This window comes from Mytilus edulis, chromosome 6, assembly GCF_963676685.1.
Source record: "Mytilus edulis chromosome 6, xbMytEdul2.2, whole genome shotgun sequence".
In the NCBI taxonomy this organism is placed as follows: Eukaryota; Metazoa; Mollusca; class Bivalvia; order Mytilida; family Mytilidae; genus Mytilus; species Mytilus edulis.
Window position 1 is genome coordinate 92,899,655 of NC_092349.1, and position 27,266 is coordinate 92,926,920.

The following is a 27,266-nucleotide window of genomic DNA, read 5'->3' on the forward strand; positions in this document are numbered from 1 at the left end:
GTTTTATTACGACTGTGACAACCCTTTAGGCGTTTAATCAGTTTATTTATGACTGTTGCAACGTTTTTCGAGTTGGGACAGTTGTAAATCAACTGTTACAACTTTGAAATAGTTGTATCAGTCCTTTAACAACTGTGACAGTTATTTCTTGCGTTGTTACAGTCGATTTATGTTGTAGACAAACACTTTTAAAGTTGGGACAGTTACAAAAAAACTGCAGCAGTGAAATTTAACAACTGTTACAACTTTAACAAACATTATCAGTCTTAGAACGACTGTTACTGGTATGGACAGACGTTTTTTCGTCCAGTAGTGTAACATGAGTTGTTTCCCTTTAAATTAAAGAACAACGTATTAAATAGGCATCCGTATATTTTACATCTTGGTCGCAGAATACTGGTACAAAATGAGCACGCATAAATAAGTGATGATGTAGATATAAGAAGATGTGGTATGAGTGCTAATGAGATTACTGTCCGTTGATATTAACATGCAGGGTCGGATCCAACCATTTTAAAAACCCAACCCAGGACAAAGGCGGGGTTCCAACTACATGGCCCCATTCAAATGCATTGATCGTCCAAAAAAAGGAGGGTTGCAACCCCCGAAACCCCTCTCCCCCCTGGATCCGCGCCTGACATGATACAAATGATTCCAAATAAGAAACGATCATATCATACCTCTTTATTTTCAACCTTGTCAATACCCGTGACAACCATCAGAACAGGTGGATGTATTTCTTTGGCCTTACTTTCTTGAATATCATCACGAATACAGTGAATACTGTCAAGCCAGAAGTCAATGTAATCTGAAAAAAACAAATTCATTAATATGATAGATAATGATACATTCGTAGGTTTACGTTGGAGGTTAATAGTAACAGACACCAATATGCACAACTGTGATTCTGCGCCAAGTACAGATTTATCAAGAATTTTATCACGGTGTTGTTTACAAAGCTATAGAAGCACGTCATATATGAATCTGATTAAAATATAACAATCTTCAAATGTATACAACTAAAACCGAGCACAACAAGACTGGCCAATTCCACTTGTATTTTTTTAGCTCACCTGGCCCAAAGGGCCAAGTGAGCTTTTCTCATCACTTGGCGTCCGTCGTCGTAGTCGTCCGGCGTTAACTTTTACAAAAATCTTCTCCTCTGAAACTAATGGGCCAAATTTAAACAAACACTAGATTACACCCGTGATATCGCGGGTCCGTGACTGAATTAAAGTATATAACTATGAGCAAGACTTATTTTTGTATTAGTATTGTCATCTGATAAAGTCATGCCGCCGACTATAAGAAAGTTATCACAGTTTTCTCTGCTTTCAAATCTTTCTGTTTGAACCCGTCTAACTGGAACTTATCAATAATTTGTAATTTTAATGATTTGGAAAACAAAAGGTCCTGGGATGGAGTATTTTTTTAATCAACAGCATTGTCCTATATTAGTTATAAATAAAGTTGAATTCTTTGATTCGCTGTTTTCATGACGTCATGCCCGCTAACAAATTAAAAAACTGTACATATACGCCTTATTTTTAGTATTCGTATTGTTATCTTATAAAGTCTTAATGATTAAAGTACTACAATAGGTAACAATTTGACAATTTAGTAGTGTCAACCCTGTGATTATGACCCGTGTATATAGCATATCCTGAATACACCGTTTGGTTGTGCGCCTGCCAAATGCGGAACGTACAGATAAGGTAATAGGTAACAGATGAATATACTATTGGTATCGGTATCGGACTCGACCCGGAACTTCTTAATTATTGGCAATATTAATTACGTGGAAAACAAAAGAGCCTGGAGTGGTGTAATTTTTAATCTACACCTGTGTACTATATTAGTTATATGTAAAGTTGAAATCTTTGATTCGTCGTTTTTACGTGATGACGGCTGACAAATTGGACCTCGTAATTTTAGTATTATAGATGGTCAAAATTATTATTAGGGTTTCTAGTTTAAAAATTGTGTTCGGTGACCTGGCCATCTAACCAAGATGGCCGCCACGGCTAAAAATAGAACATAGGGGTAAAATGCAGTTATAGGCATTTAACTCAAAAACCAAAGCATTTAGAGCAAATCTGACATGGGAATAATTGTTTACCAGGTCAAGATCTATCTGCCCTGAAATTTTCAGATGAATTGGACAACCCTTTGTTGGGTTGCTGCCCCTGAATTGGTCATTTTAAGGAAATTTTACTGTTTTTGGTTATTATCCTGAATATTATTATAGATAGAGATAAACTGTAGACAGCAAAAATGTACAGCAAAGTCAGATTAACAAATAAGTTAACATGACCAAAATGGTCAGTTGAACCCTTTTAGGAGTTATTGCGCTTTATAGTCCATTGATAACCATTTTTCGTAAATCTTAGTTATCTTTTACAAAAATCTTCTCCTTTGAAACTACTGGGCCAAATAAAATCAAACTTTGCGACAATCATCATTGGGGTATCTACATTATGTAGTTTAAAAATTATGAACGGTGACCCGGCCAACCAACCAAGATGGCCGCCATGGCTAAAAATATAACAAAAGGGTAAAATGCAGTTTTTGGCTTATAACTCAAACACCAAAACATTTAAAACAAATCTGATGGGGGTTGTTATTGTTCATCAGGTCAAGATCTATCTGCTCTGAAATTTTCAGATGAATTGGACAACTGGTTGTTAGGTTGCTCAATGCTGCCCCTGAATTGGTAATTTAAAGGAAATTTTGCCATTTTTTGTTATTGTCTTGAATATTATTATAGATAGAGATAAACTGTAAACAGCAATAATTTATAGCAAAGTAAGACCAAAAAATAATCATTCAATTGACCCCCTAAGGAGTTATTGCCCTTTATAGTAAATTTTTAACAATTTTCATAAAATTTGTAAATTTTTACTAACATTTTCCACTGAAACTACTGGGCCAATTATTATAGATAGGGATAATTGTACGCAGCAAGAATGTTCAGTAAAGTAAGATCTACAAACACATCACCATCACCAAAACACAATTTTGTCATGAATCCATATGTGTCCTTTGTTGAATATTCACATAGACCAAGGTGAGCGACACAGGCTCTAAAGAGCCTCTAGTTGTCCATCTGATGAGTTTAGCCTTTTTCTACTGATTTGTATAGTTCATTCTTATGTTGTACTGTTAAACCACTGTCCCAGGTTAGGGGGAGGGTTGTGATCTCGCTAACATGTTTAAACCAGCCACATTATTTATGTATATGCCTGTCCCAAGTCAGGAGCCTGTAATTCATGGTTGTCGTTTGTTTTTGTGTTACATGTTTGTTTTTTGTTAATTTTTTTATTTAAATAAGGCCTTTGTTATCTCGTTTGAATTGTTTTACATTATTATATTGGGGCCTTTTATAGCTGACTATGCGGTATGAGCTTTGCTCATTGTTGAAGGCCGTACGGAAACCTATAGTTGTTAATGTCTGTGTCATTTTGGTCTCTTGTGGACAGTTGTCTCATTGACAATCATACCACATCTTTTTTTTTTATATTTAACAATTCTAAGATATCAATAAAGACGTAGGGTAAATCGGTCTTTACAACAGAGACCTAGATACTTTTCTGATAACAAATTAATGTGCGCTATGAACTGTTACGTTTCCTAAGTTTTAAAGGTTGCGACAGCTAAGATATTTCAACGAAGATTGCAAACAAATACATTCTTAATGAACAGCACTGACCAATATTAGCTGGTATGGTATTTCAAATTTGTCTGACGACGGTAAAGGAATTACAAAAGAGGCTGCGTATTTGCACATCCCAAATACATAGCAGTTTGGTAATGCTAAAAAGGAAAAAAAAACTTAATTTTGACAACGGTTTAGTAATTGAACATGACTTCGTACTTATATATTATACAACGGCTCTGGAAATGTGTACCTCTCAACCAGTATTTTGGCAAATACCCCTTGTAAGCATGATATAATTGTTTAATTCCACCGAATGTTCCACCACCTCAGAAAGTTGATTAGAATCAGGTATCATATGAAACTTCGACTTGAATGTATAGTTTTTGTATACACTGCAGTTGTGCTATTTGCGCAGTCAAATTGCATTGACCGTCTAATCATTTCTTATATCTTTCATGTACAGTCACTGACTAAATATATCTCCCTTGTTATGATAAGCTGGTTCTCCGCTGACTACTACACTTTGTTCATCAGTTTCAGTGAAGCGTAATACAAGTGGCTTCCAGTTTAATGTGACCGGTTGACAATTCGTTTCTGTAGAGGTTTATTTATGACGTCATTCCCGGAATTTTTACGTCATTCGGTTCAAATTCAATAATGACGCTTTTTATTCTAAATATTTCATCTTGAACATTTATTTAGAATGACCATGAATTTGTCATATTAGAATAAAAATAGGTATTTTTAGACATGGTATTCCCCATCTGCCATGGTATTTGCTAGCAAATACCCCGGCGCATGGAATTCCCTAATGGCAAATACCCCGGCAGAGAAAAGAAAATCTCAATTCATAGAAATTGGTGAAAAATACCATGTTTCTCATCCAATCAAATTACAGCATTATTACATAAGGTGGAATTAATATCTCAAATGAATAGTTCCCTGCGATTCAAACTAGTATAATTCTAGAATTTCAAAGTTTACAAAAGTTAATGAATAAAAAAAACAGAGCCTGTGCAGTAATATGTAATATGACCGAAGTGAACTGCGCAAATTAAAACTATACCTTTTCATTCATTCGATTTGCTGAATGAACACATAAGTTCTTCGATGAATAGGAAACGAAGGAGAGGCAACGATTTAACAATGTTCTTCACCAACACTTCCGTTTATAACGTTCATTACGATACAATATTAGTAAGAATTCTTCCAGAAAATGAAAGAAAAAAAATGATGTGGTATGATAGATGATGATACAATTATCAAATAGAGACGAAACAATTAGACCGACATACCACAATTACATACACGTATGTATAGACACCTGACTAATTGGATATTAATTCAGAAATGAAATAAAATTGGTGGGACATTTTACTTTAATAATGTTCAATGATGATAACATTTGACAAGAATTTGTCAAATAAATTTAATTTTGTAAGAACACATTTTTGACTTAAGCTAGTTTTTGCTCTTATTATTGTAGCTTACTTAGTAAAGAGATAATAATATAAGCAATATTTTAACTTATAAACATGATAAAATATAAATATAATTAACTGACCTTTATTTCCCTTTTTCAGTATGTTTTTTCCTTCAGAAATTTTCTTTGCAATGCATTTTTTATTGCTATTTTTTGTGCCTTTGTTCATCCTTGAATGCATAGGCTAACAATAATTTGTTTTCAACATTTCTTATGTAGGTAATTTTAAAAGTTACTTGTTTAAGTAATGCCCCTGACTGATAAAATATCAATATAACTAACTGACCTTCATTTCCTTTTTTTAGTATTTTTTTTCCTCCAGAAATTTTCTTTGCAATGCATTTTCTATTGCTATTTTTTGTGCCTTTGTCCATCCATGAATCCATAGGCTAGCAATTATTTGTCAGATTTGTCAGAATTTCCCGAGACGTATAGTTTGAAACGCAATAAAGAAGATCTTTGTTTGTAGTTTCACTTTTCCAATGTGTAAATTTTTACTATGTACATGACCCTGACACATATTTGTTTTCAACGTTACATTACGTTTGTTGAAAAAAAGGAAACATGAAGTCACCGTCAATTTGTGTAGGGGATCAAAAGGGGTTTTAGTTACTTTAAAATACAGGTGTTGTAGCGAATTGTGAAAAACAACTTTTAATCAAAATTTCATTCATATCTTTAATAAAATCAATATTTTACAGTACCTTTGAAACAGGTACAATGAAAAGAATGTGTGTGAAGTTAGCAGCCGGTTCGTTATTCGATATTCGATATTCAATATCCAACCGGCTGCTAGCAGTCGGTTGGATATTCAAAATTAAGTTGAAAATAAAAAAAGAATAATACTTAATAACATTAAAAGCATGATTTTTATAGTTAAAAGAACTGATAAGATACGTAGGAGATAGTTTCATGACCTCTTCAAGCTGTCGCAAATTCTCGTTGTTCTCGAATATAAACCCTTTTCTAATTTGCATATTTGTCTAAATGTAATATAGATTGTTGTCAATAAACAAAAATCAAAAAGGTACAGAGTACTTTTATCCAGGATTTTTCTTAAAAACAAAAACAAAAACCGATTACTCTAGAAAACAATTCGGATTATAAATAGAAATATTTATGGAAAGCCCATAAAAGAAATATATAGTGAAAAGCTACCTGAGACCGCTTAAATGAGGGTGAGACCCCCCTAGTCTTTCAATGTCCACAAAATTTAAGTAAATCATAGACTCTGTATATATAAAGGTTGTATCAGAAGGATTGCCCAGAATAATGTCATATTCGATATCTATGGAGGGCTTGTATTGTCACTTTTCAGCTAAAAATTATCAAAATTTTAGGACAAAGGGCACAGGGCAATGGTGAGAGCCCCCTAATTGCTCAATCTTTCTAATATTATGCAGACATTTAGTCAATAGGTAGATACACACGTGACTAAAAGGAATTTGGATAGACTTCCTGTCTTTAATGTTTACGGAGCGCCCAAAGTGCCAGTTGGATATTCAAAATAGATATAGTGAAAAGCTACCTGAGACCGCTTAAATGAGGGTGAGACCCCCCTGGTCTTTCAATGTCCTCAACATTTAAGTAAATCATAGACTCTGTATATATAAAGGTTATATCAGAAGGATTGTCCAGAAAAATGTCATATTCGATATCTATGGAGGGCTTGTATTGTCACTTTTCAGCTAAAAATTATCAAAATTTTAGGACAAAGGGCACAGGGCAATGGTGAGAGCCCCCTAATTGCTCAATCTGTCTAATATTATGCAGACATTTAGTCAATAGGTAGTTACACACGTGACTAAAAGGAATTTGGGTAGACTTCCTGTCCTTTATGTTTACGGAGCGCCCAAATTGACAGTTGGATATTCAAAATATATAGTGAAAAGCGACCTGAGACCGGTTTGATGAGGGTGAGACCCCCCTGGTCTTTCAATGTCCACAAAATTTAAGTAAATCATAAACTCTGTATATATAAAGGTTGTATCAGAAGGATTGCCCAGAATAATGTCATGTTCGATATCTATGGAGGGCTTTTATTGTCACTTTTCAGCTAAAAATTATCAAAATTTTAGGACAAAGGGCACAGGGCAATGGTGAGAGTCCCCTAATTTTTCACTCTTTCAAATATTTTGCAGACATTTAGTCAATAGGTAGATACACACGTGACTAAAGGGAATTTGGATTGACTTCCTGTCTTTAATGTTTACGGAGCGCCCAAAGTGCCAGTTGGATATTCAAAATAGATATAGTGAAAAGGTACCTGAGACCGCTTAAATGAGGGTGAGACCCCCCTGGTCTTTCAATGTCCTCAACATTTAAGTAAATCATAGACTCTGTATATATAAAGGTTATATCAGAAGGATTGTCCAGAAAAATGTCATATTCGATATCTATGGAGGGCTTGTATTGTCACTTTTCAGCTAAAAATTATCAAAATTTTAGGACAAAGGGCACAGGGCAATGGTGAGAGCCCCCTAATTGCTCAATCTGTCTAATATTATGCAGACATTTAGTCAATAGGTAGTTACACACGTGACTAAAAGGAATTTGGGTAGACTTCCTGTCCTTTATGTTTACGGAGCGCCCAAATTGACAGTTCGATATTCAAAATATATAGTGAAAAGCGACCTGAGACCGGTTTGATGAGGGTGAGACCCCCCTGGTCTTTCAATGTCCACAAAATTTAAGTAAATCATAAACTCTGTATATATAAAGGTTGTATCAGAAGGATTGCCCAGAATAATGTCATGTTCGATATCTATGGAGGGCTTTTATTGTCACTTTTCAGCTAAAAATTATCAAAATTTTAGGACAAAGGGCACAGGGCAATGGTGAGAGTCCCCTAATTTTTCACTCTTTCAAATATTTTGCAGACATTTAGTCAATAGGTAGATACACACGTGACTAAAGGGAATTTGGATTGACTTCCTGTCTTTAATGTTTACGGAGCGCCCAAAGTGCCAGTTGGATATTCAAAATAGATAGTGAAAAGCTACCTGAGACTGCTTAATTGAGGGTGACACCCCCCTGGTCTTTCAATGTCCACAAAATTTAAGTAAATCATAGACTCTGTATATATAAAGGTTGAATCAGAAGGATTGCCCAGAATAATGTCATATTCGATATCTATGGAGGGCTTGTATTGTCACTTTTCAGCTAAAAAATATCAAAATTTTACAACAAAGGGCACAGGGCAATGGTGAGAGCCCCCTAATTGCTCAATCTTTCTAATATTATGCAGACATTTAGTCAATAGGTCGATAAACACGTGACTTAAAGGAATTCGGGTAGACTTCCTGTCTTTAATGTTTACGGAGCGCCCAAATTGACAGTTGGATATTCAAAATATATAGTGAAAAGCGACCTGAGACCGGTTAAATGAGGGTGAGACCCCCCTGGTCTTTCAATGTCCACAAAATTTAAGTAAATCATAGACTCTGTATATATAAAGGTTGTATCAGAAGGATTGCCCAGAAAAATGTCATGTTCAATATCTGGGACAATACCCCTAATGCGCCTTGAAATGAGGAACACAAAAGTCACGTGTAAACAAAAAATCTCTGTGTAGTGATATTTGACACATTTCTATGATAAACAAATGACTGAGCTGAACCATTAGTGTTAATTTAGAAAGTAGGGGAACACAGAATAAATGTGTAAAAACCATGGAGCTATTAAATGTGTTCAAAGTATTAAAATTTCAAAGAACTTATTGTGTTAAAAATGGGATTTTTTACCATGAGGAGCCACATCGCAAAAGGATTCTCGGGGTTTGCTAAATTACGGAAAAATGAATCACACTTCGTACCCCGAAAATTTAACCACATATGTAAAAATGTCTCAGCTTCGAAACAAGCCATCATACATATACAAGTTTACGATATGGGCTGAGCAACAGAAGAAAACGTTACCATTACGGCCTATGGAGAAACAATTGCGTATATTGCCCCATCTATGGAGGGCTTGTATTGTCACTTTTCAGCTAAAAATTATCAAAATTTTAGGACAAAGGGCACAGGGCAATGGTGAAAGCCCCCTAATTTCTCACTCTTTCAAATATTTTGCAGACATTTAGTCAATAGGTAGATACACACGTGACGAAGGGGAATTTGGATAGACTTCCTGTCTTAAATGTTTACGGAGCGCCCAAAGTGCCAGTTGGATATTCAAAATAGATAGTGAAAAGCTACCTGAGACCGCTTAATTGAGGGTGAGACCCCCCTGGTCTTTCAATGTCCACAAAATTTAAGTAAATCATAAACTCTGTATATATAAAGGTTGTATCAGAAGGATTGCCCAGAATAATGTCATTTTCGATATCTATGGAGGGCTTGTATTGTCACTATTCAGCTAAAAAATATCAAAATTTTAGAACAAAGGGCACAGGGCAATGGTGAGAGCCCCCTTATTGCTCAATCTTTCTAATATTATGCAGACATTTAGTCAATAGGTAGATACACACGTGACTAAAAGGAATTTGGGTAGACTTCCTGTCTTTAATGTTTACGGAGCGCCCAAAGTGCCAGTTGAATATTCAAAATAGATAGTGAAAAGCTACCTGAGACCGCTTAAATGAGGGTGAGACCCCCCTGGTCTTTCAATGTCCACAAAATTTAAGTAAATCATAGACTCTGTATATATAAAGGTTGTATCAGAAGGATTGCCCAGAATAATGTCATATTCGATATCTATGGAGGGCTTGTATTGTCACTTTTCAGTTAAAAATTATCAAAATTTTAGGACAAAAGGCACAGGGCAATGATGAGAGCCCCCTAATTGCTCAATCTTTATAATATTATGCAGACATTTCGTCAATAGGTCGATACACACGTGACTAAAAGGAATTCGGGTAGACTTCCTGTCTTTAATGTTAACGGAGCGCCCAAAGTGCCAGTTGGATAATCAAAATAGATAGTGAAATAAAATTGAGAATGGAAATGGGGAATGTGTCAAAGAGACAACAACCCGACCAAATAAAAAAACAACAGCAGAAGGTCACCAACAGGTCATCAATGTAGCGAGAAATTCCCGCACCCGGAGGCGTCCTTCAGCTGGCCCCTAAACAAATATATACTGGTTCAGTGATAATGAACGCCATACTAATTTCCAAATTGTACACAAGAAACTAAAATTAAAATAATACAAGACTAACAAAGGCCAGAGGCTCCTGACTTGGAACAGGCGCAAAAATGCGGCGGGGTTAAACATGTTTGTGAGATCTCAACCCTCCCCCAATACCTCTAACCAATGTAGAAAAGTAAACGCACAACAATACGCACATTAAAATTCAGTTCAAGAGAAATCCGAGTCTGATGTCAGAAGATGTAACCAAAGAAAATAAACAAAATGACAATAATACATAAATAACAACAGACTACTAGCAGTTAACTGACATGCCAGCTCCAGACTTCAATTAAACTGACTGAAAGATTATGATTTCATCATATGAACATCAGGCACAATCCTTCCCGTTAGGGGTTTAGTATCATACCATCATAACATATATGAGAAGAACATAACCCGTGTCATGCCAACAACTGTTTTTAGAATAAATGTGTTTAGTTCCGACGCAAAGACCTTATCAGTGACTCAATATTAACGCCAAAATATGCAATCTTTAATGACTTGACAACAGTATCGTAATTATATCCCTTCTTAATAAGTCTATTCAAAGGTTTTGTAAGTTTCTGAGGTGAATACTGACACCTTTGTGCTTTATAAAGAATATTTCCATAAAAAATAATGGAAATAATAAAAGCTACCCGAGACCGCTTAAATGAGGGTGAGACCCCCCTGGTCTTTCACTGTCCACAAAATTTTAGTAAATCATAGACTCTGTATATATAAAGGTTGTATCAGAAGGATTGCCTAGAATAATGACATATTCGATATCTATGGAGGGCTTGTATTGTCACTTTTTAGCTAAAAATTATCAAAATTTTAGGACAAAAGGGCACAGGGCAATGGTGGATGCCCCCTAATTGCTCAATCTTTCTAATATTATGCAGACATTTAGTCAATAGGTAGATACACACGTGACTAAATGGAATTTGGGTAGACTTTCTGTCTTTAATGTTTACGGAGCACCCAAAGTGCCAGTTGGATATTCAAAATAGATAGTGAAAAGCTACCTGAGACAGCTTAAATGAGGGTGAGACCCCTCTGGTCTTTCAATGTCCACAAAATTTAAGTAAATCATAGACTCTGTATATATAAAGGTTGTATCAGAAGGATTGCCCAGAATAATGTCATGTTCGATATCTATGGAGGGCTTGTATTGTCACTTTTCAGCTAAAAATTATCAAAAGTTTAGGACAAAGAGCACAGGGCAATAGTGAGAGCCCCCTTATTGCTCAATCTTTCTAATATTATGCAGACATTTAGTCAATAGGTAGATACACACGTGACTAAAAGGAATTTGGGTAGACTTCCTGTCTTTCATGTTCACGGAGCGCCCAAATTGCCAGTTGGATATTCAAAATAGATAGTGAAAAGCTACCTGAGACCGCTTAAATGAGGGTGAGACCCCCCTGGTCTTTCAATGTCCACAAAATTTAAGTAAATCATAGACTCTGTATATATAAAGGTTGTATCAAAAGTATTGTCCAGAATAATGGCACATTCGATATCTATGGAGGGCTTGTATTGTCACTTTTCAGCTAAAAATTATCAAAATTTTAGGACAAAAGGCACAGGGCGGTGGTGAAAGCCCCCTAATTGCTCAATCTTTCTAATATTATGCAGACATTTAGTCAATAGGTAGATACACACGTGACTAAAAGGAATTTGGATAGACTTCCTGTCTTTAATGTTTACGGAGCACCCAAAGTGCCAGTTGGATATTCAAAATAGATAGTGAAAAGCTACCTGAGACAGCTTAAATGAGGGTGAGACCTTCCTGGTCTTTCAATGTCCACAGCATTTAAGTAAATCATAGACTCTGTATATATAAAGGTTGTATCAGAAGGATTGCCCAGAATAATGTCATATTCGATATCTATGGAGGGCTTGTATTGTCACTTTTTAGCTAAAAATTATCAAAATTTTAGGACAAAAGGCACAGGGCGGTGGTGAAAGCCCCCTAATTGCTCAATCTTTCTAATATTATGCAGACATTTAGTCAATAGGTAGATACACACGTGACTTAAAGGAATTTGGGTAGACTTCCTGTCTTTCATGTTCACGGAGCGCCTAAAGTGCCAGTTGGATATTCAAAATAGATAGTGAAAAGCTACCTGAGACCGCTTAAATGAGGGTGAGACCCCCCTGGTCTTTCAATGTCCACAAAATTTAAGTAAATCATAGACTCTGTATATATAAAGGTTGTATCAAAAGTATTGTCCAGAATAATGGCACATTCGATATATATGGAGGGCTTGTATTGTCACTTTTCAGCTAAAAATTATCAAAATTTTAGGACAAAAGGCACAGGGCGGTGGTGAAAGCCCCCTAATTGCTCAATCTTTCTAATATTATGCAGACATTTAGTCAATAGGTAGATACACACGTGACTAAAAGGAATTTGGATAGACTTCCTGTCTTTAATGTTTACGGAGCACCCAAAGTGCCAGTTGGATATTCAAAATAGATAGTGAAAAGCTACCTGAGACAGCTTAAATGAGGGTGAGACCTCCCTGGTCTTTCAATTTCCATTAAATTCAACCAAATCATAGATTTTATATATATTAAGATTGTATCAAAAGTGGAATGTTCTTGAACGGACTGTTTGCTGCAGATCAGATCAGACCAGAACCCTAGGCCTAGTAGAATCGATGACCTAATTTAAAATACAAACCGTCACTATAGGTTGAAGGGAAAATATACAGACCTTTATCACACACCTTCACACAGCTCACACAATCACCCCTTTTGATGTAAAATCCAGGTCCAAATGCATTGTTGATCGCTATTTCACACAGACAACTTAGGGTTCCAACACCTCATGCTGACATGAATTGTGTTCGCCAACATAGGAAAGGCTCGCATTGCCCTTTCCGCTAACATGGATAGGAATCCACTTTCTTTTTGAATGTTTTTCTTCAATTGGTTAGTGCTTTTTTTCACTAGAACCATTTTGTAGAAGCTTGGTGATCTTTTCAATCTGTCGCGGGGTAAGCAACATCTTGTGTTCACCATGCAGGTTTGTGTTGGATAAACGAATGGTGACCGGGAAACCTTTTTTGTCTGCTCTCTGTAATATTTAGATTGACCTTTTATTAAGTTCAAACCGTATTTCGATAGACTATTTATTCATGCCTCGCGAAGATGGAAGCGGATGGTGAGATGTTCTCTGGGGAGGATCGCCGTCTGGATTGGTGAGGTATGTCTGCATGCGATTGATGGTTCTCAAGATCACGGGTAAGTACGCCATATTTTTGGGGGGTTTGAATGATCTTTACCCCGGGATCGATTGCAGGGGGGGGGGAAGCTTCAGATAGTGGACTGTTGGGAGCCGTGTATGTAGCTGCTATTGATGATGCCACTGTTCACCAGGATGCTGTTGATGCTTCTGATGCTAACAATGTATTCACCCTCTTTGTAACATTTTTTGCCCGATCAAATGTGTAGAGCTGTCGCTTAAATCCCAATGTGGTGTTCGATTCCTTAAATTGTAGTTGGGGGAGGGGGTTGAACCGAGTAAAAATGCGACTGTCGTTTCTAGAGACAAGGATAGAAAACCCTTTTTGGTCTGTGTTGTGAACGATTTGCTGCAACAGTGTGGTGTCCATTTATTTATTAAAACACGACGTTCAACTACTGACCGACCGATTCGAGCTTGAGGCCCTGGACTCCTACGGAGATTGGAAGTGCAAATGCTTCGGTGTTGGCGGGAACATAACGCTCGAATTCCGCTCGAATCTGGATGTCCGCTCGGACTGATGACTTACATCGATGACCAACAGCGGCTATATGTCAATGAAATCAGAGGGGTTGACATCACCGTTACTAAGGAGGGTGTCAATGTTGTAGAATTTCTTTCTGAAGTCTACATCCTCCTTGAACACTATGGAAACCTTGTTTTGTGAAGAAAAAAAGGCATTACACTCGACGGCTGAGTAGCGTTCAGCTTTGAGGGTGACATGGATATTTTGCAATCGACAGCGATTGAACACGGAAGCATTATGGGTTTTGTCATATCTCTGTCGGTTTGAAAGGCAACGATAATATATCTTGGCTTTTCATGACCACTATTGGCAGCTAGGCGGCAGTTAAACTGTAAGGCTTGGGGAACGACTATGAAATCACACTGTCTCATGCGAAATCCACAAAGGATCGTGGATTTTTTCTGGATGGTTTTGTACAGTTGCATCTTGTTTTTGTCTGCAGGAGTGACGCTCCAGAGTTGGTAAGTTGGGCGTCGGCTTAAGGTTCGAATTCGTGAACCTAGTATTAATATTTTTGAAGACTTTCATCGAAGGTCAACCCTTCTGTGATTGTAAGGATGTCAGACATTATGTATTTATTTATAGCATTGGAGGAAGTTGGGATGGTACCGATGCCACGACCAGAGATGAAATTGTTTAACTGGGTTTGGTTGTTGGGCTTTCTGCGTTTAACACTGAGCTGTTGATTAGGCTTGCTGCGTTGGTCAATGGGTTTTCGGGTGCGGGTCACTTTGTCAACGACATGGTTGACGACTACCACCTACCACTCCTATCATGGCTGCATTGGTGGCAGTGCTCATAGGCCTACTTTTCAATGTCTTGGCAGCAGAGGAGGTGAACATGCGACCAGCGATACTGGCGTTAGTGTCAAAAAACTTCTACCACCGTATGCATACTTTCAAACAAAACCTTTCTTAGTTGAGGATATTACGATGGAGTTGCTTATATTTCTTGATGCTGATGTGTTCACCTTTCTTTATGGCATCGATGATCGCCATAATCGCGTTGCGCACACCATTGTTTCCAGCACGGTATGCAGTGTTGCACAGATCCAAGCAATAAAGGAGCTGGTCAAAGTCGGAGGGTAGAAACACGGTTTGAAGTCCGCTACAATGCTTATCTTGCTTTAGATGTGAGACACAATCTTCGTCCACTTAGATCTTTATCGCCTTAGGGTTCTCGAGAGGGTTAATTGCCTTGATACATGGCACCGGAACTGTTCAGGATCTCTGCATAGTCGACAAGGTCTTAAAAACTTCGGACTCGAAAGATTCTGATTTCTTTTTCACCATGAGTTCCCAGAGGTTAAGGGTTCCTTTGTACCTCACACCATCCACGAAAATATCATCGCCGTCAGAAGTAACTGGTTAGCTTCCGATGTAGAGATCGAGATCCAAAGGTGTGGTCGGCGAAGGATCGTTACTGATCTGCAAATACTGCTGTGCTCGAAGTCCGCGGATGGTGTCTATAGGTGGTGCAATGGGTAGTGGGTAGTCAAACTTGGGCGGTGGAGGCTGGAGGGCTGTCACTGCTGCAGGAAGTTAAACGATCGTTTAGGTGATCGGTGAAGCTGCCTCTCGCTGAGCCTCAAACACAGGCTTAACACTTTGGAAAGGTCATGTTATATTTTTTATGCTCGTGGTGTTTTGTCTGATGCTTGGTCCGTTTCTGTGTGTGTTACGTCTCGGTGTTATGTCGTTGTTCTCCTCTTATATTTAATGCGTTTCCCTCGGTTTTAGTTTGATACCCCGATTTTGTTTTTTGTCCATGGATTTATGAGTTTTGAACAGCGGTATACTACTGTTGCCTTTATTGAGTCCAATCTTCTCAAGGCGATGCTGCGTGTTACTGGCTTGAATCTTCCGCTTGATCTCTTGCAACTCCCTGGCGAGCGCCTCACACTGTTTAGGGTCTGTAATCTTTATAAACGTTCATTTATTCAAAGCGTTGACGTGAAACTTCCTAAGTGAAGGTTTGAATACCTGTAAGCGTTTGTTTGAACGCCCCTAAGCGTTGGTTTGAACAGTTGTACCTTTCCTGAAACTATATATAGGCATATATCTATCGAAAGGTTAAAAAAAACACACATGCATTTTTGCTCGTTTTTCCATAATTTGAATTGAAAAGGTCGAGCTATAAATATTTGTGGATAAACACTACAATAATTTATGGACCAATGGGTGGTACGGATAGAAAAATACGGACTGTCAAACAGATACATACCATATAAAACATGCTAAAAACAATCTAAATGTTCATATAACCCCACTAAGGAGGATATATTATTCTTCATTTATCTAAAAATCTATTTCATTGTACAAAAACCTTCATATTTAAAAAATTCACCATGGCCATAATGCGATACTAAACTTCTATTAAACTGTGTATTGCTACAGAACCTTATCGTTTTTGATTTCAACCTTATCGGTAAATCAAAGCACTCAAAGTCCGCGTACACTACGAAAGGGACTCTCATCGGGTGGGTGTTGTTGACAAAAGTCAGCTGGTATGTCCCTTCTTTGGGCAGCTCTGATCTTGGCTGCCTTGTGGTTGACTCAACACTCTTTGTTGGTTTCCAGAACTTCCTTGCTATAAACGTGGTTCAAGCACATGTAGCCTTGGATCAGCAGTTAGTTGAGTTCTCTCTCCCGCTGTTCACCAATGTTTGAAATGTGCAGCGGGTATACTTCACTATCATCTATTCTAAATACATTAACCGCCAGGGTGGAATTGGTCTTCTCAAATTAATTAATTAATATCCTTAAGGCTTACCAGATTGAGCTCTGTGTAACCCTGTCCGTTTGTTTTGGGTCTACCTGCAAGGCCGAAAGAATGGCCCACTTGAAACACTCCTCGTCTTTATTTTTCACATTGATTACAGCCTTCTTGTATTTGATCCACGCCGGCTAATCAATGTACTGTGACCTACCCAGCGGTCGTTGGTAATATTGACTTGAAATTTTACAATTGCTTTCGATGTCCAGTCACTTTTTTCAGAGGTCCACTGTGCAATCTTCTCTCCGATCTTTTCTTCCATTTTCTCAAGTGTTTCAAGCAAGTCCGTGGTTGAGAGGAAAATCTGGTTTCCCGAGTGAAAGTATCCCACGTTCTCATCATCCATCTTACCTGTTGGGTTAATCTTCACAGTGCAGCATCACATTGACTTGTTATCCTTTCAATGCCCAATCGTCTATAAGTTCCACTCTTGACATCTGAGAGACCTCAAGGAAGGTCTGCACATCCATGGCAATAGTATTGGTCATCTTTCAGGTAGTAAATACATCTTTAAAGGCTTTCTACAGTGGATGTACCTCAATGTTATCCCCAATGATTTCCTATCTTCTCTGATCTGTTCCTGTAACTTATCCAGTAGTCGATCTTTCGACATCCTGCAAACCTCTATCAACTCATGCTGTTTGGCTTGGGTGATAATATCCTTCCTAGTAAAGGGTTGGAACAACGCTAAAAAAATGTTGGTCTTCGTTCCGATCAACTGATCCAACTGATTCTTTCTCATCCGGGAGTACCATCGGCGGTGGTTCATTTTGGCAATACCACTCAGGGCTTTTACGTTTTCAATAACTAATTCCAGCTATTAATAGCTATTGGATCGATGTCTTAATCTTTATAACAATCCAAAATAAAATCAATTTGTTTCACCCAAAACCAATATCCACGATTAAATGGTTTTTAGACCCAGCTTTTGATCTTTCGATCCTATCGTCTATATCAAAATATATAAAATTCGTGGTAATCATACGCCTGTTTTTTTTTCATCCCATAGCTCACAATTTGACGAACTCAATCGGTCTCTCTCTTTGTCAAGACGGTGGTCAGCTGCTTGTTTAATCTCTCATAACCCCAAGTGGGGATATGGTTGCCCCTTTCCAACATAAGGTTATAATTTCTGCCTACCTATTAACTAAATGTCTGCTTAGTAATACAAAGATTGAGAGATTAAAGGCTATCACCATTGCCCTGTGCCCTTTGTCCTAAAATTCTGATATTTTTTAGCAGAAAAGTGACAATATAAGCCCTCCATATATATAACGAATATGACAATATTCTGGGAAATCCTTCTAATACAATCTTTATATATACAGAGTCAATGATTTGGTTGAATTTTATGGACATTGAAAGACCAGGGGGGTCTCAACCTCATTTAAGCGGTCTCGGGTAGGTTTTCGCTATATATTTTGAATATCCAACTGGCACTTTGGGCGCTCCGTACACATAGAAGACAGGAAGTGTACCCAAAGTCCTTTTAGTCACGTTTGTATCTACCTATTGACTAAATGTCTGTCAAATATTAGAAAGATTGAGAGATCAGGGGGCTCTCACCATCACCCTGTGCCCTTTGTCCTAAAATTTGGACATTTTTTGACTGAAAAGTGTCAATCTTAGCCCTCCGTAGATATTGAAGATGACGTTTTTCTGGAAACTCCATCTAATACAATCTTTATATATACAGAGTCAATGATTTGGTTGAATTTTATGGACATTGAAAGACCAGGGGGGTCTCAACCTCATTTAAGCGGTCTCGGGTAGGTTTTCGCTATATATTTTGAATATCCAACTGGCACTTTGGGCGCTCCGTACACATAGAAGACAGGAAGTGTACCCAAAGTCCTTTTAGTCACGTTTGTATCTACCTATTGACTAAATGTCTGTCAAATATTAGAAAGATTGAGAGATCAGGGGGCTCTCACCATCACCCTGTGCCCTTTGTCCTAAAATTTGGACATTTTTTGACTGAAAAGTGTCAATCTTAGCCCTCCGTAGATATTGAAGATGACGTTTTTCTGGAAACTCCATCTAATACAATCTTTATATATACAGAGTCAATGATTTGGTTGAATTTTATGGACATTGAAAGACCAGGGGGGTCTCAACCTCATTTAAGCGGTCTCGGGTAGGTTTTCGCTATATATTTTGAATATCCAACTGGCACTTTGGGCGCTCCGTACACATAGAAGACAGGAAGTGTACCCAAAGTCCTTTTAGTCACGTTTGTATCTACCTATTGACTAAATGTCTGTCAAATATTAGAAAGATTGAGAGATCAGGGGGCTCTCACCATCACCCTGTGCCCTTTGTCCTAAAATTTGGACATTTTTTGACTGAAAAGTGTCAATCTTAGCCCTCCGTAGATATTGAAGATGACGTTTTTCTGGAAACTCCATCTAATACAATCTTTATATATACAGAGTCAATGATTTGGTTGAATTTTATGGACATTGAAAGACCAGGGGGGTCTCAACCTCATTTAAGCGGTCTCGGGTAGGTTTTCGCTATATATTTTGAATATCCAACTGGCACTTTGGGCGCTCCGTACACATAGAAGACAGGAAGTGTACCCAAAGTCCTTTTAGTCACGTTTGTATCTACCTATTGACTAAATGTCTGTCAAATATTAGAAAGATTGAGAGATCAGGGGGCTCTCACCATCACCCTGTGCCCTTTGTCCTAAAATTTGGACATTTTTTGACTGAAAAGTGTCAATCTTAGCCCTCCGTAGATATTGAAGATGACGTTTTTCTGGAAACTCCATCTAATACAATCTTTATATATACAGAGTCAATGATTTGGTTGAATTTTATGGACATTGAAAGACCAGGGGGGTCTCAACCTCATTTAAGCGGTCTCGGGTAGGTTTTCGCTATATATTTTGAATATCCAACTGGCACTTTGGGCGCTCCGTACACATAGAAGACAGGAAGTGTACCCAAAGTCCTTTTAGTCACGTTTGTATCTACCTATTGACTAAATGTCTGTCAAATATTAGAAAGATTGAGAGATCAGGGGGCTCTCACCATCACCCTGTGCCCTTTGTCCTAAAATTTGGACATTTTTTGACTGAAAAGTGTCAATCTTAGCCCTCCGTAGATATTGAAGATGACGTTTTTCTGGAAACTCCATCTAATACAATCTTTATATATACAGAGTCAATGATTTGGTTGAATTTTATGGACATTGAAAGACCAGGGGGGTCTCAACCTCATTTAAGCGGTCTCGGGTAGGTTTTCGCTATATATTTTGAATATCCAACTGGCACTTTGGGCGCTCCGTACACATAGAAGACAGGAAGTGTACCCAAAGTCCTTTTAGTCACGTTTGTATCTACCTATTGACTAAATGTCTGTCAAATATTAGAAAGATTGAGAGATCAGGGGGCTCTCACCATCACCCTGTGCCCTTTGTCCTAAAATTTGGACATTTTTTGACTGAAAAGTGTCAATCTTAGCCCTCCGTAGATATTGAAGATGACGTTTTTCTGGAAACTCCATCTAATACAATCTTTATATATACAGAGTCAATGATTTGGTTGAATTTTATGGACATTGAAAGACCAGGGGGGTCTCAACCTCATTTAAGCGGTCTCGGGTAGGTTTTCGCTATATATTTTGAATATCCAACTGGCACTTTGGGCGCTCCGTACACATAGAAGACAGGAAGTGTACCCAAAGTCCTTTTAGTCACGTTTGTATCTACCTATTGACTAAATGTCTGTCAAATATTAGAAAGATTGAGAGATCAGGGGGCTCTCACCATCACCCTGTGCCCTTTGTCCTAAAATTTGGACATTTTTTGACTGAAAAGTGTCAATCTTAGCCCTCCGTAGATATTGAAGATGACGTTTTTCTGGAAACTCCATCTAATACAATCTTTATATATACAGAGTCAATGATTTGGTTGAATTTTATGGACATTGAAAGACCAGGGGGGTCTCAACCTCATTTAAGCGGTCTCGGGTAGGTTTTCGCTATATATTTTGAATATCCAACTGGCACTTTGGGCGCTCCGTACACATAGAAGACAGGAAGTGTACCCAAAGTCCTTTTAGTCACGTTTGTATCTACCTATTGACTAAATGTCTGTCAAATATTAGAAAGATTGAGAGATCAGGGGGCTCTCACCATCACCCTGTGCCCTTTGTCCTAAAATTTGGACATTTTTTGACTGAAAAGTGTCAATCTTAGCCCTCCGTAGATATTGAAGATGACGTTTTTCTGGAAACTCCATCTAATACAATCTTTATATATACAGAGTCAATGATTTGGTTGAATTTTATGGACATTGAAAGACCAGGGGGGTCTCAACCTCATTTAAGCGGTCTCGGGTAGGTTTTCGCTATATATTTTGAATATCCAACTGGCACTTTGGGCGCTCCGTACACATAGAAGACAGGAAGTGTACCCAAAGTCCTTTTAGTCACGTTTGTATCTACCTATTGACTAAATGTCTGTCAAATATTAGAAAGATTGAGAGATCAGGGGGCTCTCACCATCACCCTGTGCCCTTTGTCCTAAAATTTGGACATTTTTTGACTGAAAAGTGTCAATCTTAGCCCTCCGTAGATATTGAAGATGACGTTTTTCTGGAAACTCCATCTAATACAATCTTTATATATACAGAGTCAATGATTTGGTTGAATTTTATGGACATTGAAAGACCAGGGGGGTCTCAACCTCATTTAAGCGGTCTCGGGTAGGTTTTCGCTATATATTTTGAATATCCAACTGGCACTTTGGGCGCTCCGTACACATAGAAGACAGGAAGTGTACCCAAAGTCCTTTTAGTCACGTTTGTATCTACCTATTGACTAAATGTCTGTCAAATATTAGAAAGATTGAGAGATCAGGGGGCTCTCACCATCACCCTGTGCCCTTTGTCCTAAAATTTGGACATTTTTTGACTGAAAAGTGTCAATCTTAGCCCTCCGTAGATATTGAAGATGACGTTTTTCTGGAAACTCCATCTAATACAATCTTTATATATACAGAGTCAATGATTTGGTTGAATTTTATGGACATTGAAAGACCAGGGGGGTCTCAACCTCATTTAAGCGGTCTCGGGTAGGTTTTCGCTATATATTTTGAATATCCAACTGGCACTTTGGGCGCTCCGTACACATAGAAGACAGGAAGTGTACCCAAAGTCCTTTTAGTCACGTTTGTATCTACCTATTGACTAAATGTCTGTCAAATATTAGAAAGATTGAGAGATCAGGGGGCTCTCACCATCACCCTGTGCCCTTTGTCCTAAAATTTGGACATTTTTTGACTGAAAAGTGTCAATCTTAGCCCTCCGTAGATATTGAAGATGACGTTTTTCTGGAAACTCCATCTAATACAATCTTTATATATACAGAGTCAATGATTTGGTTGAATTTTATGGACATTGAAAGACCAGGGGGGTCTCAACCTCATTTAAGCGGTCTCGGGTAGGTTTTCGCTATATATTTTGAATATCCAACTGGCACTTTGGGCGCTCCGTACACATAGAAGACAGGAAGTGTACCCAAAGTCCTTTTAGTCACGTTTGTATCTACCTATTGACTAAATGTCTGTCAAATATTAGAAAGATTGAGAGATCAGGGGGCTCTCACCATCACCCTGTGCCCTTTGTCCTAAAATTTGGACATTTTTTGACTGAAAAGTGTCAATCTTAGCCCTCCGTAGATATTGAAGATGACGTTTTTCTGGAAACTCCATCTAATACAATCTTTATATATACAGAGTCAATGATTTGGTTGAATTTTATGGACATTGAAAGACCAGGGGGGTCTCAACCTCATTTAAGCGGTCTCGGGTAGGTTTTCGCTATATATTTTGAATATCCAACTGGCACTTTGGGCGCTCCGTACACATAGAAGACAGGAAGTGTACCCAAAGTCCTTTTAGTCACGTTTGTATCTACCTATTGACTAAATGTCTGTCAAATATTAGAAAGATTGAGAGATCAGGGGGCTCTCACCATCACCCTGTGCCCTTTGTCCTAAAATTTGGACATTTTTTGACTGAAAAGTGTCAATCTTAGCCCTCCGTAGATATTGAAGATGACGTTTTTCTGGAAACTCCATCTAATACAATCTTTATATATACAGAGTCAATGATTTGGTTGAATTTTATGGACATTGAAAGACCAGGGGGGTCTCAACCTCATTTAAGCGGTCTCGGGTAGGTTTTCGCTATATATTTTGAATATCCAACTGGCACTTTGGGCGCTCCGTACACATAGAAGACAGGAAGTGTACCCAAAGTCCTTTTAGTCACGTTTGTATCTACCTATTGACTAAATGTCTGTCAAATATTAGAAAGATTGAGAGATCAGGGGGCTCTCACCATCACCCTGTGCCCTTTGTCCTAAAATTTGGACATTTTTTGACTGAAAAGTGTCAATCTTAGCCCTCCGTAGATATTGAAGATGACGTTTTTCTGGAAACTCCATCTAATACAATCTTTATATATACAGAGTCAATGATTTGGTTGAATTTTATGGACATTGAAAGACCAGGGGGGTCTCAACCTCATTTAAGCGGTCTCGGGTAGGTTTTCGCTATATATTTTGAATATCCAACTGGCACTTTGGGCGCTCCGTACACATAGAAGACAGGAAGTGTACCCAAAGTCCTTTTAGTCACGTTTGTATCTACCTATTGACTAAATGTCTGTCAAATATTAGAAAGATTGAGAGATCAGGGGGCTCTCACCATCACCCTGTGCCCTTTGTCCTAAAATTTGGACATTTTTTGACTGAAAAGTGTCAATCTTAGCCCTCCGTAGATATTGAAGATGACGTTTTTCTGGAAACTCCATCTAATACAATCTTTATATATACAGAGTCAATGATTTGGTTGAATTTTATGGACATTGAAAGACCAGGGGGGTCTCAACCTCATTTAAGCGGTCTCGGGTAGGTTTTCGCTATATATTTTGAATATCCAACTGGCACTTTGGGCGCTCCGTACACATAGAAGACAGGAAGTGTACCCAAAGTCCTTTTAGTCACGTTTGTATCTACCTATTGACTAAATGTCTGTCAAATATTAGAAAGATTGAGAGATCAGGGGGCTCTCACCATCACCCTGTGCCCTTTGTCCTAAAATTTGGACATTTTTTGACTGAAAAGTGTCAATCTTAGCCCTCCGTAGATATTGAAGATGACGTTTTTCTGGAAACTCCATCTAATACAATCTTTATATATACAGAGTCAATGATTTGGTTGAATTTTATGGACATTGAAAGACCAGGGGGGTCTCAACCTCATTTAAGCGGTCTCGGGTAGGTTTTCGCTATATATTTTGAATATCCAACTGGCACTTTGGGCGCTCCGTACACATAGAAGACAGGAAGTGTACCCAAAGTCCTTTTAGTCACGTTTGTATCTACCTATTGACTAAATGTCTGTCAAATATTAGAAAGATTGAGAGATCAGGGGGCTCTCACCATCACCCTGTGCCCTTTGTCCTAAAATTTGGACATTTTTTGACTGAAAAGTGTCAATCTTAGCCCTCCGTAGATATTGAAGATGACGTTTTTCTGGAAACTCCATCTAATACAATCTTTATATATACAGAGTCAATGATTTGGTTGAATTTTATGGACATTGAAAGACCAGGGGGGTCTCAACCTCATTTAAGCGGTCTCGGGTAGGTTTTCGCTATATATTTTGAATATCCAACTGGCACTTTGGGCGCTCCGTACACATAGAAGACAGGAAGTGTACCCAAAGTCCTTTTAGTCACGTTTGTATCTACCTATTGACTAAATGTCTGTCAAATATTAGAAAGATTGAGAGATCAGGGGGCTCTCACCATCACCCTGTGCCCTTTGTCCTAAAATTTGGACATTTTTTGACTGAAAAGTGTCAATCTTAGCCCTCCGTAGATATTGAAGATGACGTTTTTCTGGAAACTCCATCTAATACAATCTTTATATATACAGAGTCAATGATTTGGTTGAATTTTATGGACATTGAAAGACCAGGGGGGTCTCAACCTCATTTAAGCGGTCTCGGGTAGGTTTTCGCTATATATTTTGAATATCCAACTGGCACTTTGGGCGCTCCGTACACATAGAAGACAGGAAGTGTACCCAAAGTCCTTTTAGTCACGTTTGTATCTACCTATTGACTAAATGTCTGTCAAATATTAGAAAGATTGAGAGATCAGGGGGCTCTCACCATCACCCTGTGCCCTTTGTCCTAAAATTTGGACATTTTTTGACTGAAAAGTGTCAATCTTAGCCCTCCGTAGATATTGAAGATGACGTTTTTCTGGAAACTCCATCTAATACAATCTTTATATATACAGAGTCAATGATTTGGTTGAATTTTATGGACATTGAAAGACCAGGGGGGTCTCAACCTCATTTAAGCGGTCTCGGGTAGGTTTTCGCTATATATTTTGAATATCCAACTGGCACTTTGGGCGCTCCGTACACATAGAAGACAGGAAGTGTACCCAAAGTCCTTTTAGTCACGTTTGTATCTACCTATTGACTAAATGTCTGTCAAATATTAGAAAGATTGAGAGATCAGGGGGCTCTCACCATCACCCTGTGCCCTTTGTCCTAAAATTTGGACATTTTTTGACTGAAAAGTGTCAATCTTAGCCCTCCGTAGATATTGAAGATGACGTTTTTCTGGAAACTCCATCTAATACAATCTTTATATATACAGAGTCAATGATTTGGTTGAATTTTATGGACATTGAAAGACCAGGGGGGTCTCAACCTCATTTAAGCGGTCTCGGGTAGGTTTTCGCTATATATTTTGAATATCCAACTGGCACTTTGGGCGCTCCGTACACATAGAAGACAGGAAGTGTACCCAAAGTCCTTTTAGTCACGTTTGTATCTACCTATTGACTAAATGTCTGTCAAATATTAGAAAGATTGAGAGATCAGGGGGCTCTCACCATCACCCTGTGCCCTTTGTCCTAAAATTTGGACATTTTTTGACTGAAAAGTGTCAATCTTAGCCCTCCGTAGATATTGAAGATGACGTTTTTCTGGAAACTCCATCTAATACAATCTTTATATATACAGAGTCAATGATTTGGTTGAATTTTATGGACATTGAAAGACCAGGGGGGTCTCAACCTCATTTAAGCGGTCTCGGGTAGGTTTTCGCTATATATTTTGAATATCCAACTGGCACTTTGGGCGCTCCGTACACATAGAAGACAGGAAGTGTACCCAAAGTCCTTTTAGTCACGTTTGTATCTACCTATTGACTAAATGTCTGTCAAATATTAGAAAGATTGAGAGATCAGGGGGCTCTCACCATCACCCTGTGCCCTTTGTCCTAAAATTTGGACATTTTTTGACTGAAAAGTGTCAATCTTAGCCCTCCGTAGATATTGAAGATGACGTTTTTCTGGAAACTCCATCTAATACAATCTTTATATATACAGAGTCAATGATTTGGTTGAATTTTATGGACATTGAAAGACCAGGGGGGTCTCAACCTCATTTAAGCGGTCTCGGGTAGGTTTTCGCTATATATTTTGAATATCCAACTGGCACTTTGGGCGCTCCGTACACATAGAAGACAGGAAGTGTACCCAAAGTCCTTTTAGTCACGTTTGTATCTACCTATTGACTAAATGTCTGTCAAATATTAGAAAGATTGAGAGATCAGGGGGCTCTCACCATCACCCTGTGCCCTTTGTCCTAAAATTTGGACATTTTTTGACTGAAAAGTGTCAATCTTAGCCCTCCGTAGATATTGAAGATGACGTTTTTCTGGAAACTCCATCTAATACAATCTTTATATATACAGAGTCAATGATTTGGTTGAATTTTATGGACATTGAAAGACCAGGGGGGTCTCAACCTCATTTAAGCGGTCTCGGGTAGGTTTTCGCTATATATTTTGAATATCCAACTGGCACTTTGGGCGCTCCGTACACATAGAAGACAGGAAGTGTACCCAAAGTCCTTTTAGTCACGTTTGTATCTACCTATTGACTAAATGTCTGTCAAATATTAGAAAGATTGAGAGATCAGGGGGCTCTCACCATCACCCTGTGCCCTTTGTCCTAAAATTTGGACATTTTTTGACTGAAAAGTGTCAATCTTAGCCCTCCGTAGATATTGAAGATGACGTTTTTCTGGAAACTCCATCTAATACAATCTTTATATATACAGAGTCAATGATTTGGTTGAATTTTATGGACATTGAAAGACCAGGGGGGTCTCAACCTCATTTAAGCGGTCTCGGGTAGGTTTTCGCTATATATTTTGAATATCCAACTGGCACTTTGGGCGCTCCGTACACATAGAAGACAGGAAGTGTACCCAAAGTCCTTTTAGTCACGTTTGTATCTACCTATTGACTAAATGTCTGTCAAATATTAGAAAGATTGAGAGATCAGGGGGCTCTCACCATCACCCTGTGCCCTTTGTCCTAAAATTTGGACATTTTTTGACTGAAAAGTGTCAATCTT

The 27,266-nt window shown here is 38.2% G+C and overlaps 1 protein-coding gene across 1 annotated transcript in view; it reads right to left on the reverse strand.

Annotated features, from left to right (window-relative positions):
• The window catches only part of LOC139528918 (uncharacterized), a 166,098-nt gene that overhangs the window by 73,235 nt on the left and 65,597 nt on the right, over positions 1-27,266 (reverse strand). Inside the window, exon 11 of the mRNA XM_071325155.1 lies at positions 681-808. Within this exon, the coding sequence (XP_071181256.1) occupies positions 681-808 (128 nt within the window). The remainder of the gene's footprint in view (positions 1-680; positions 809-27,266) is intronic.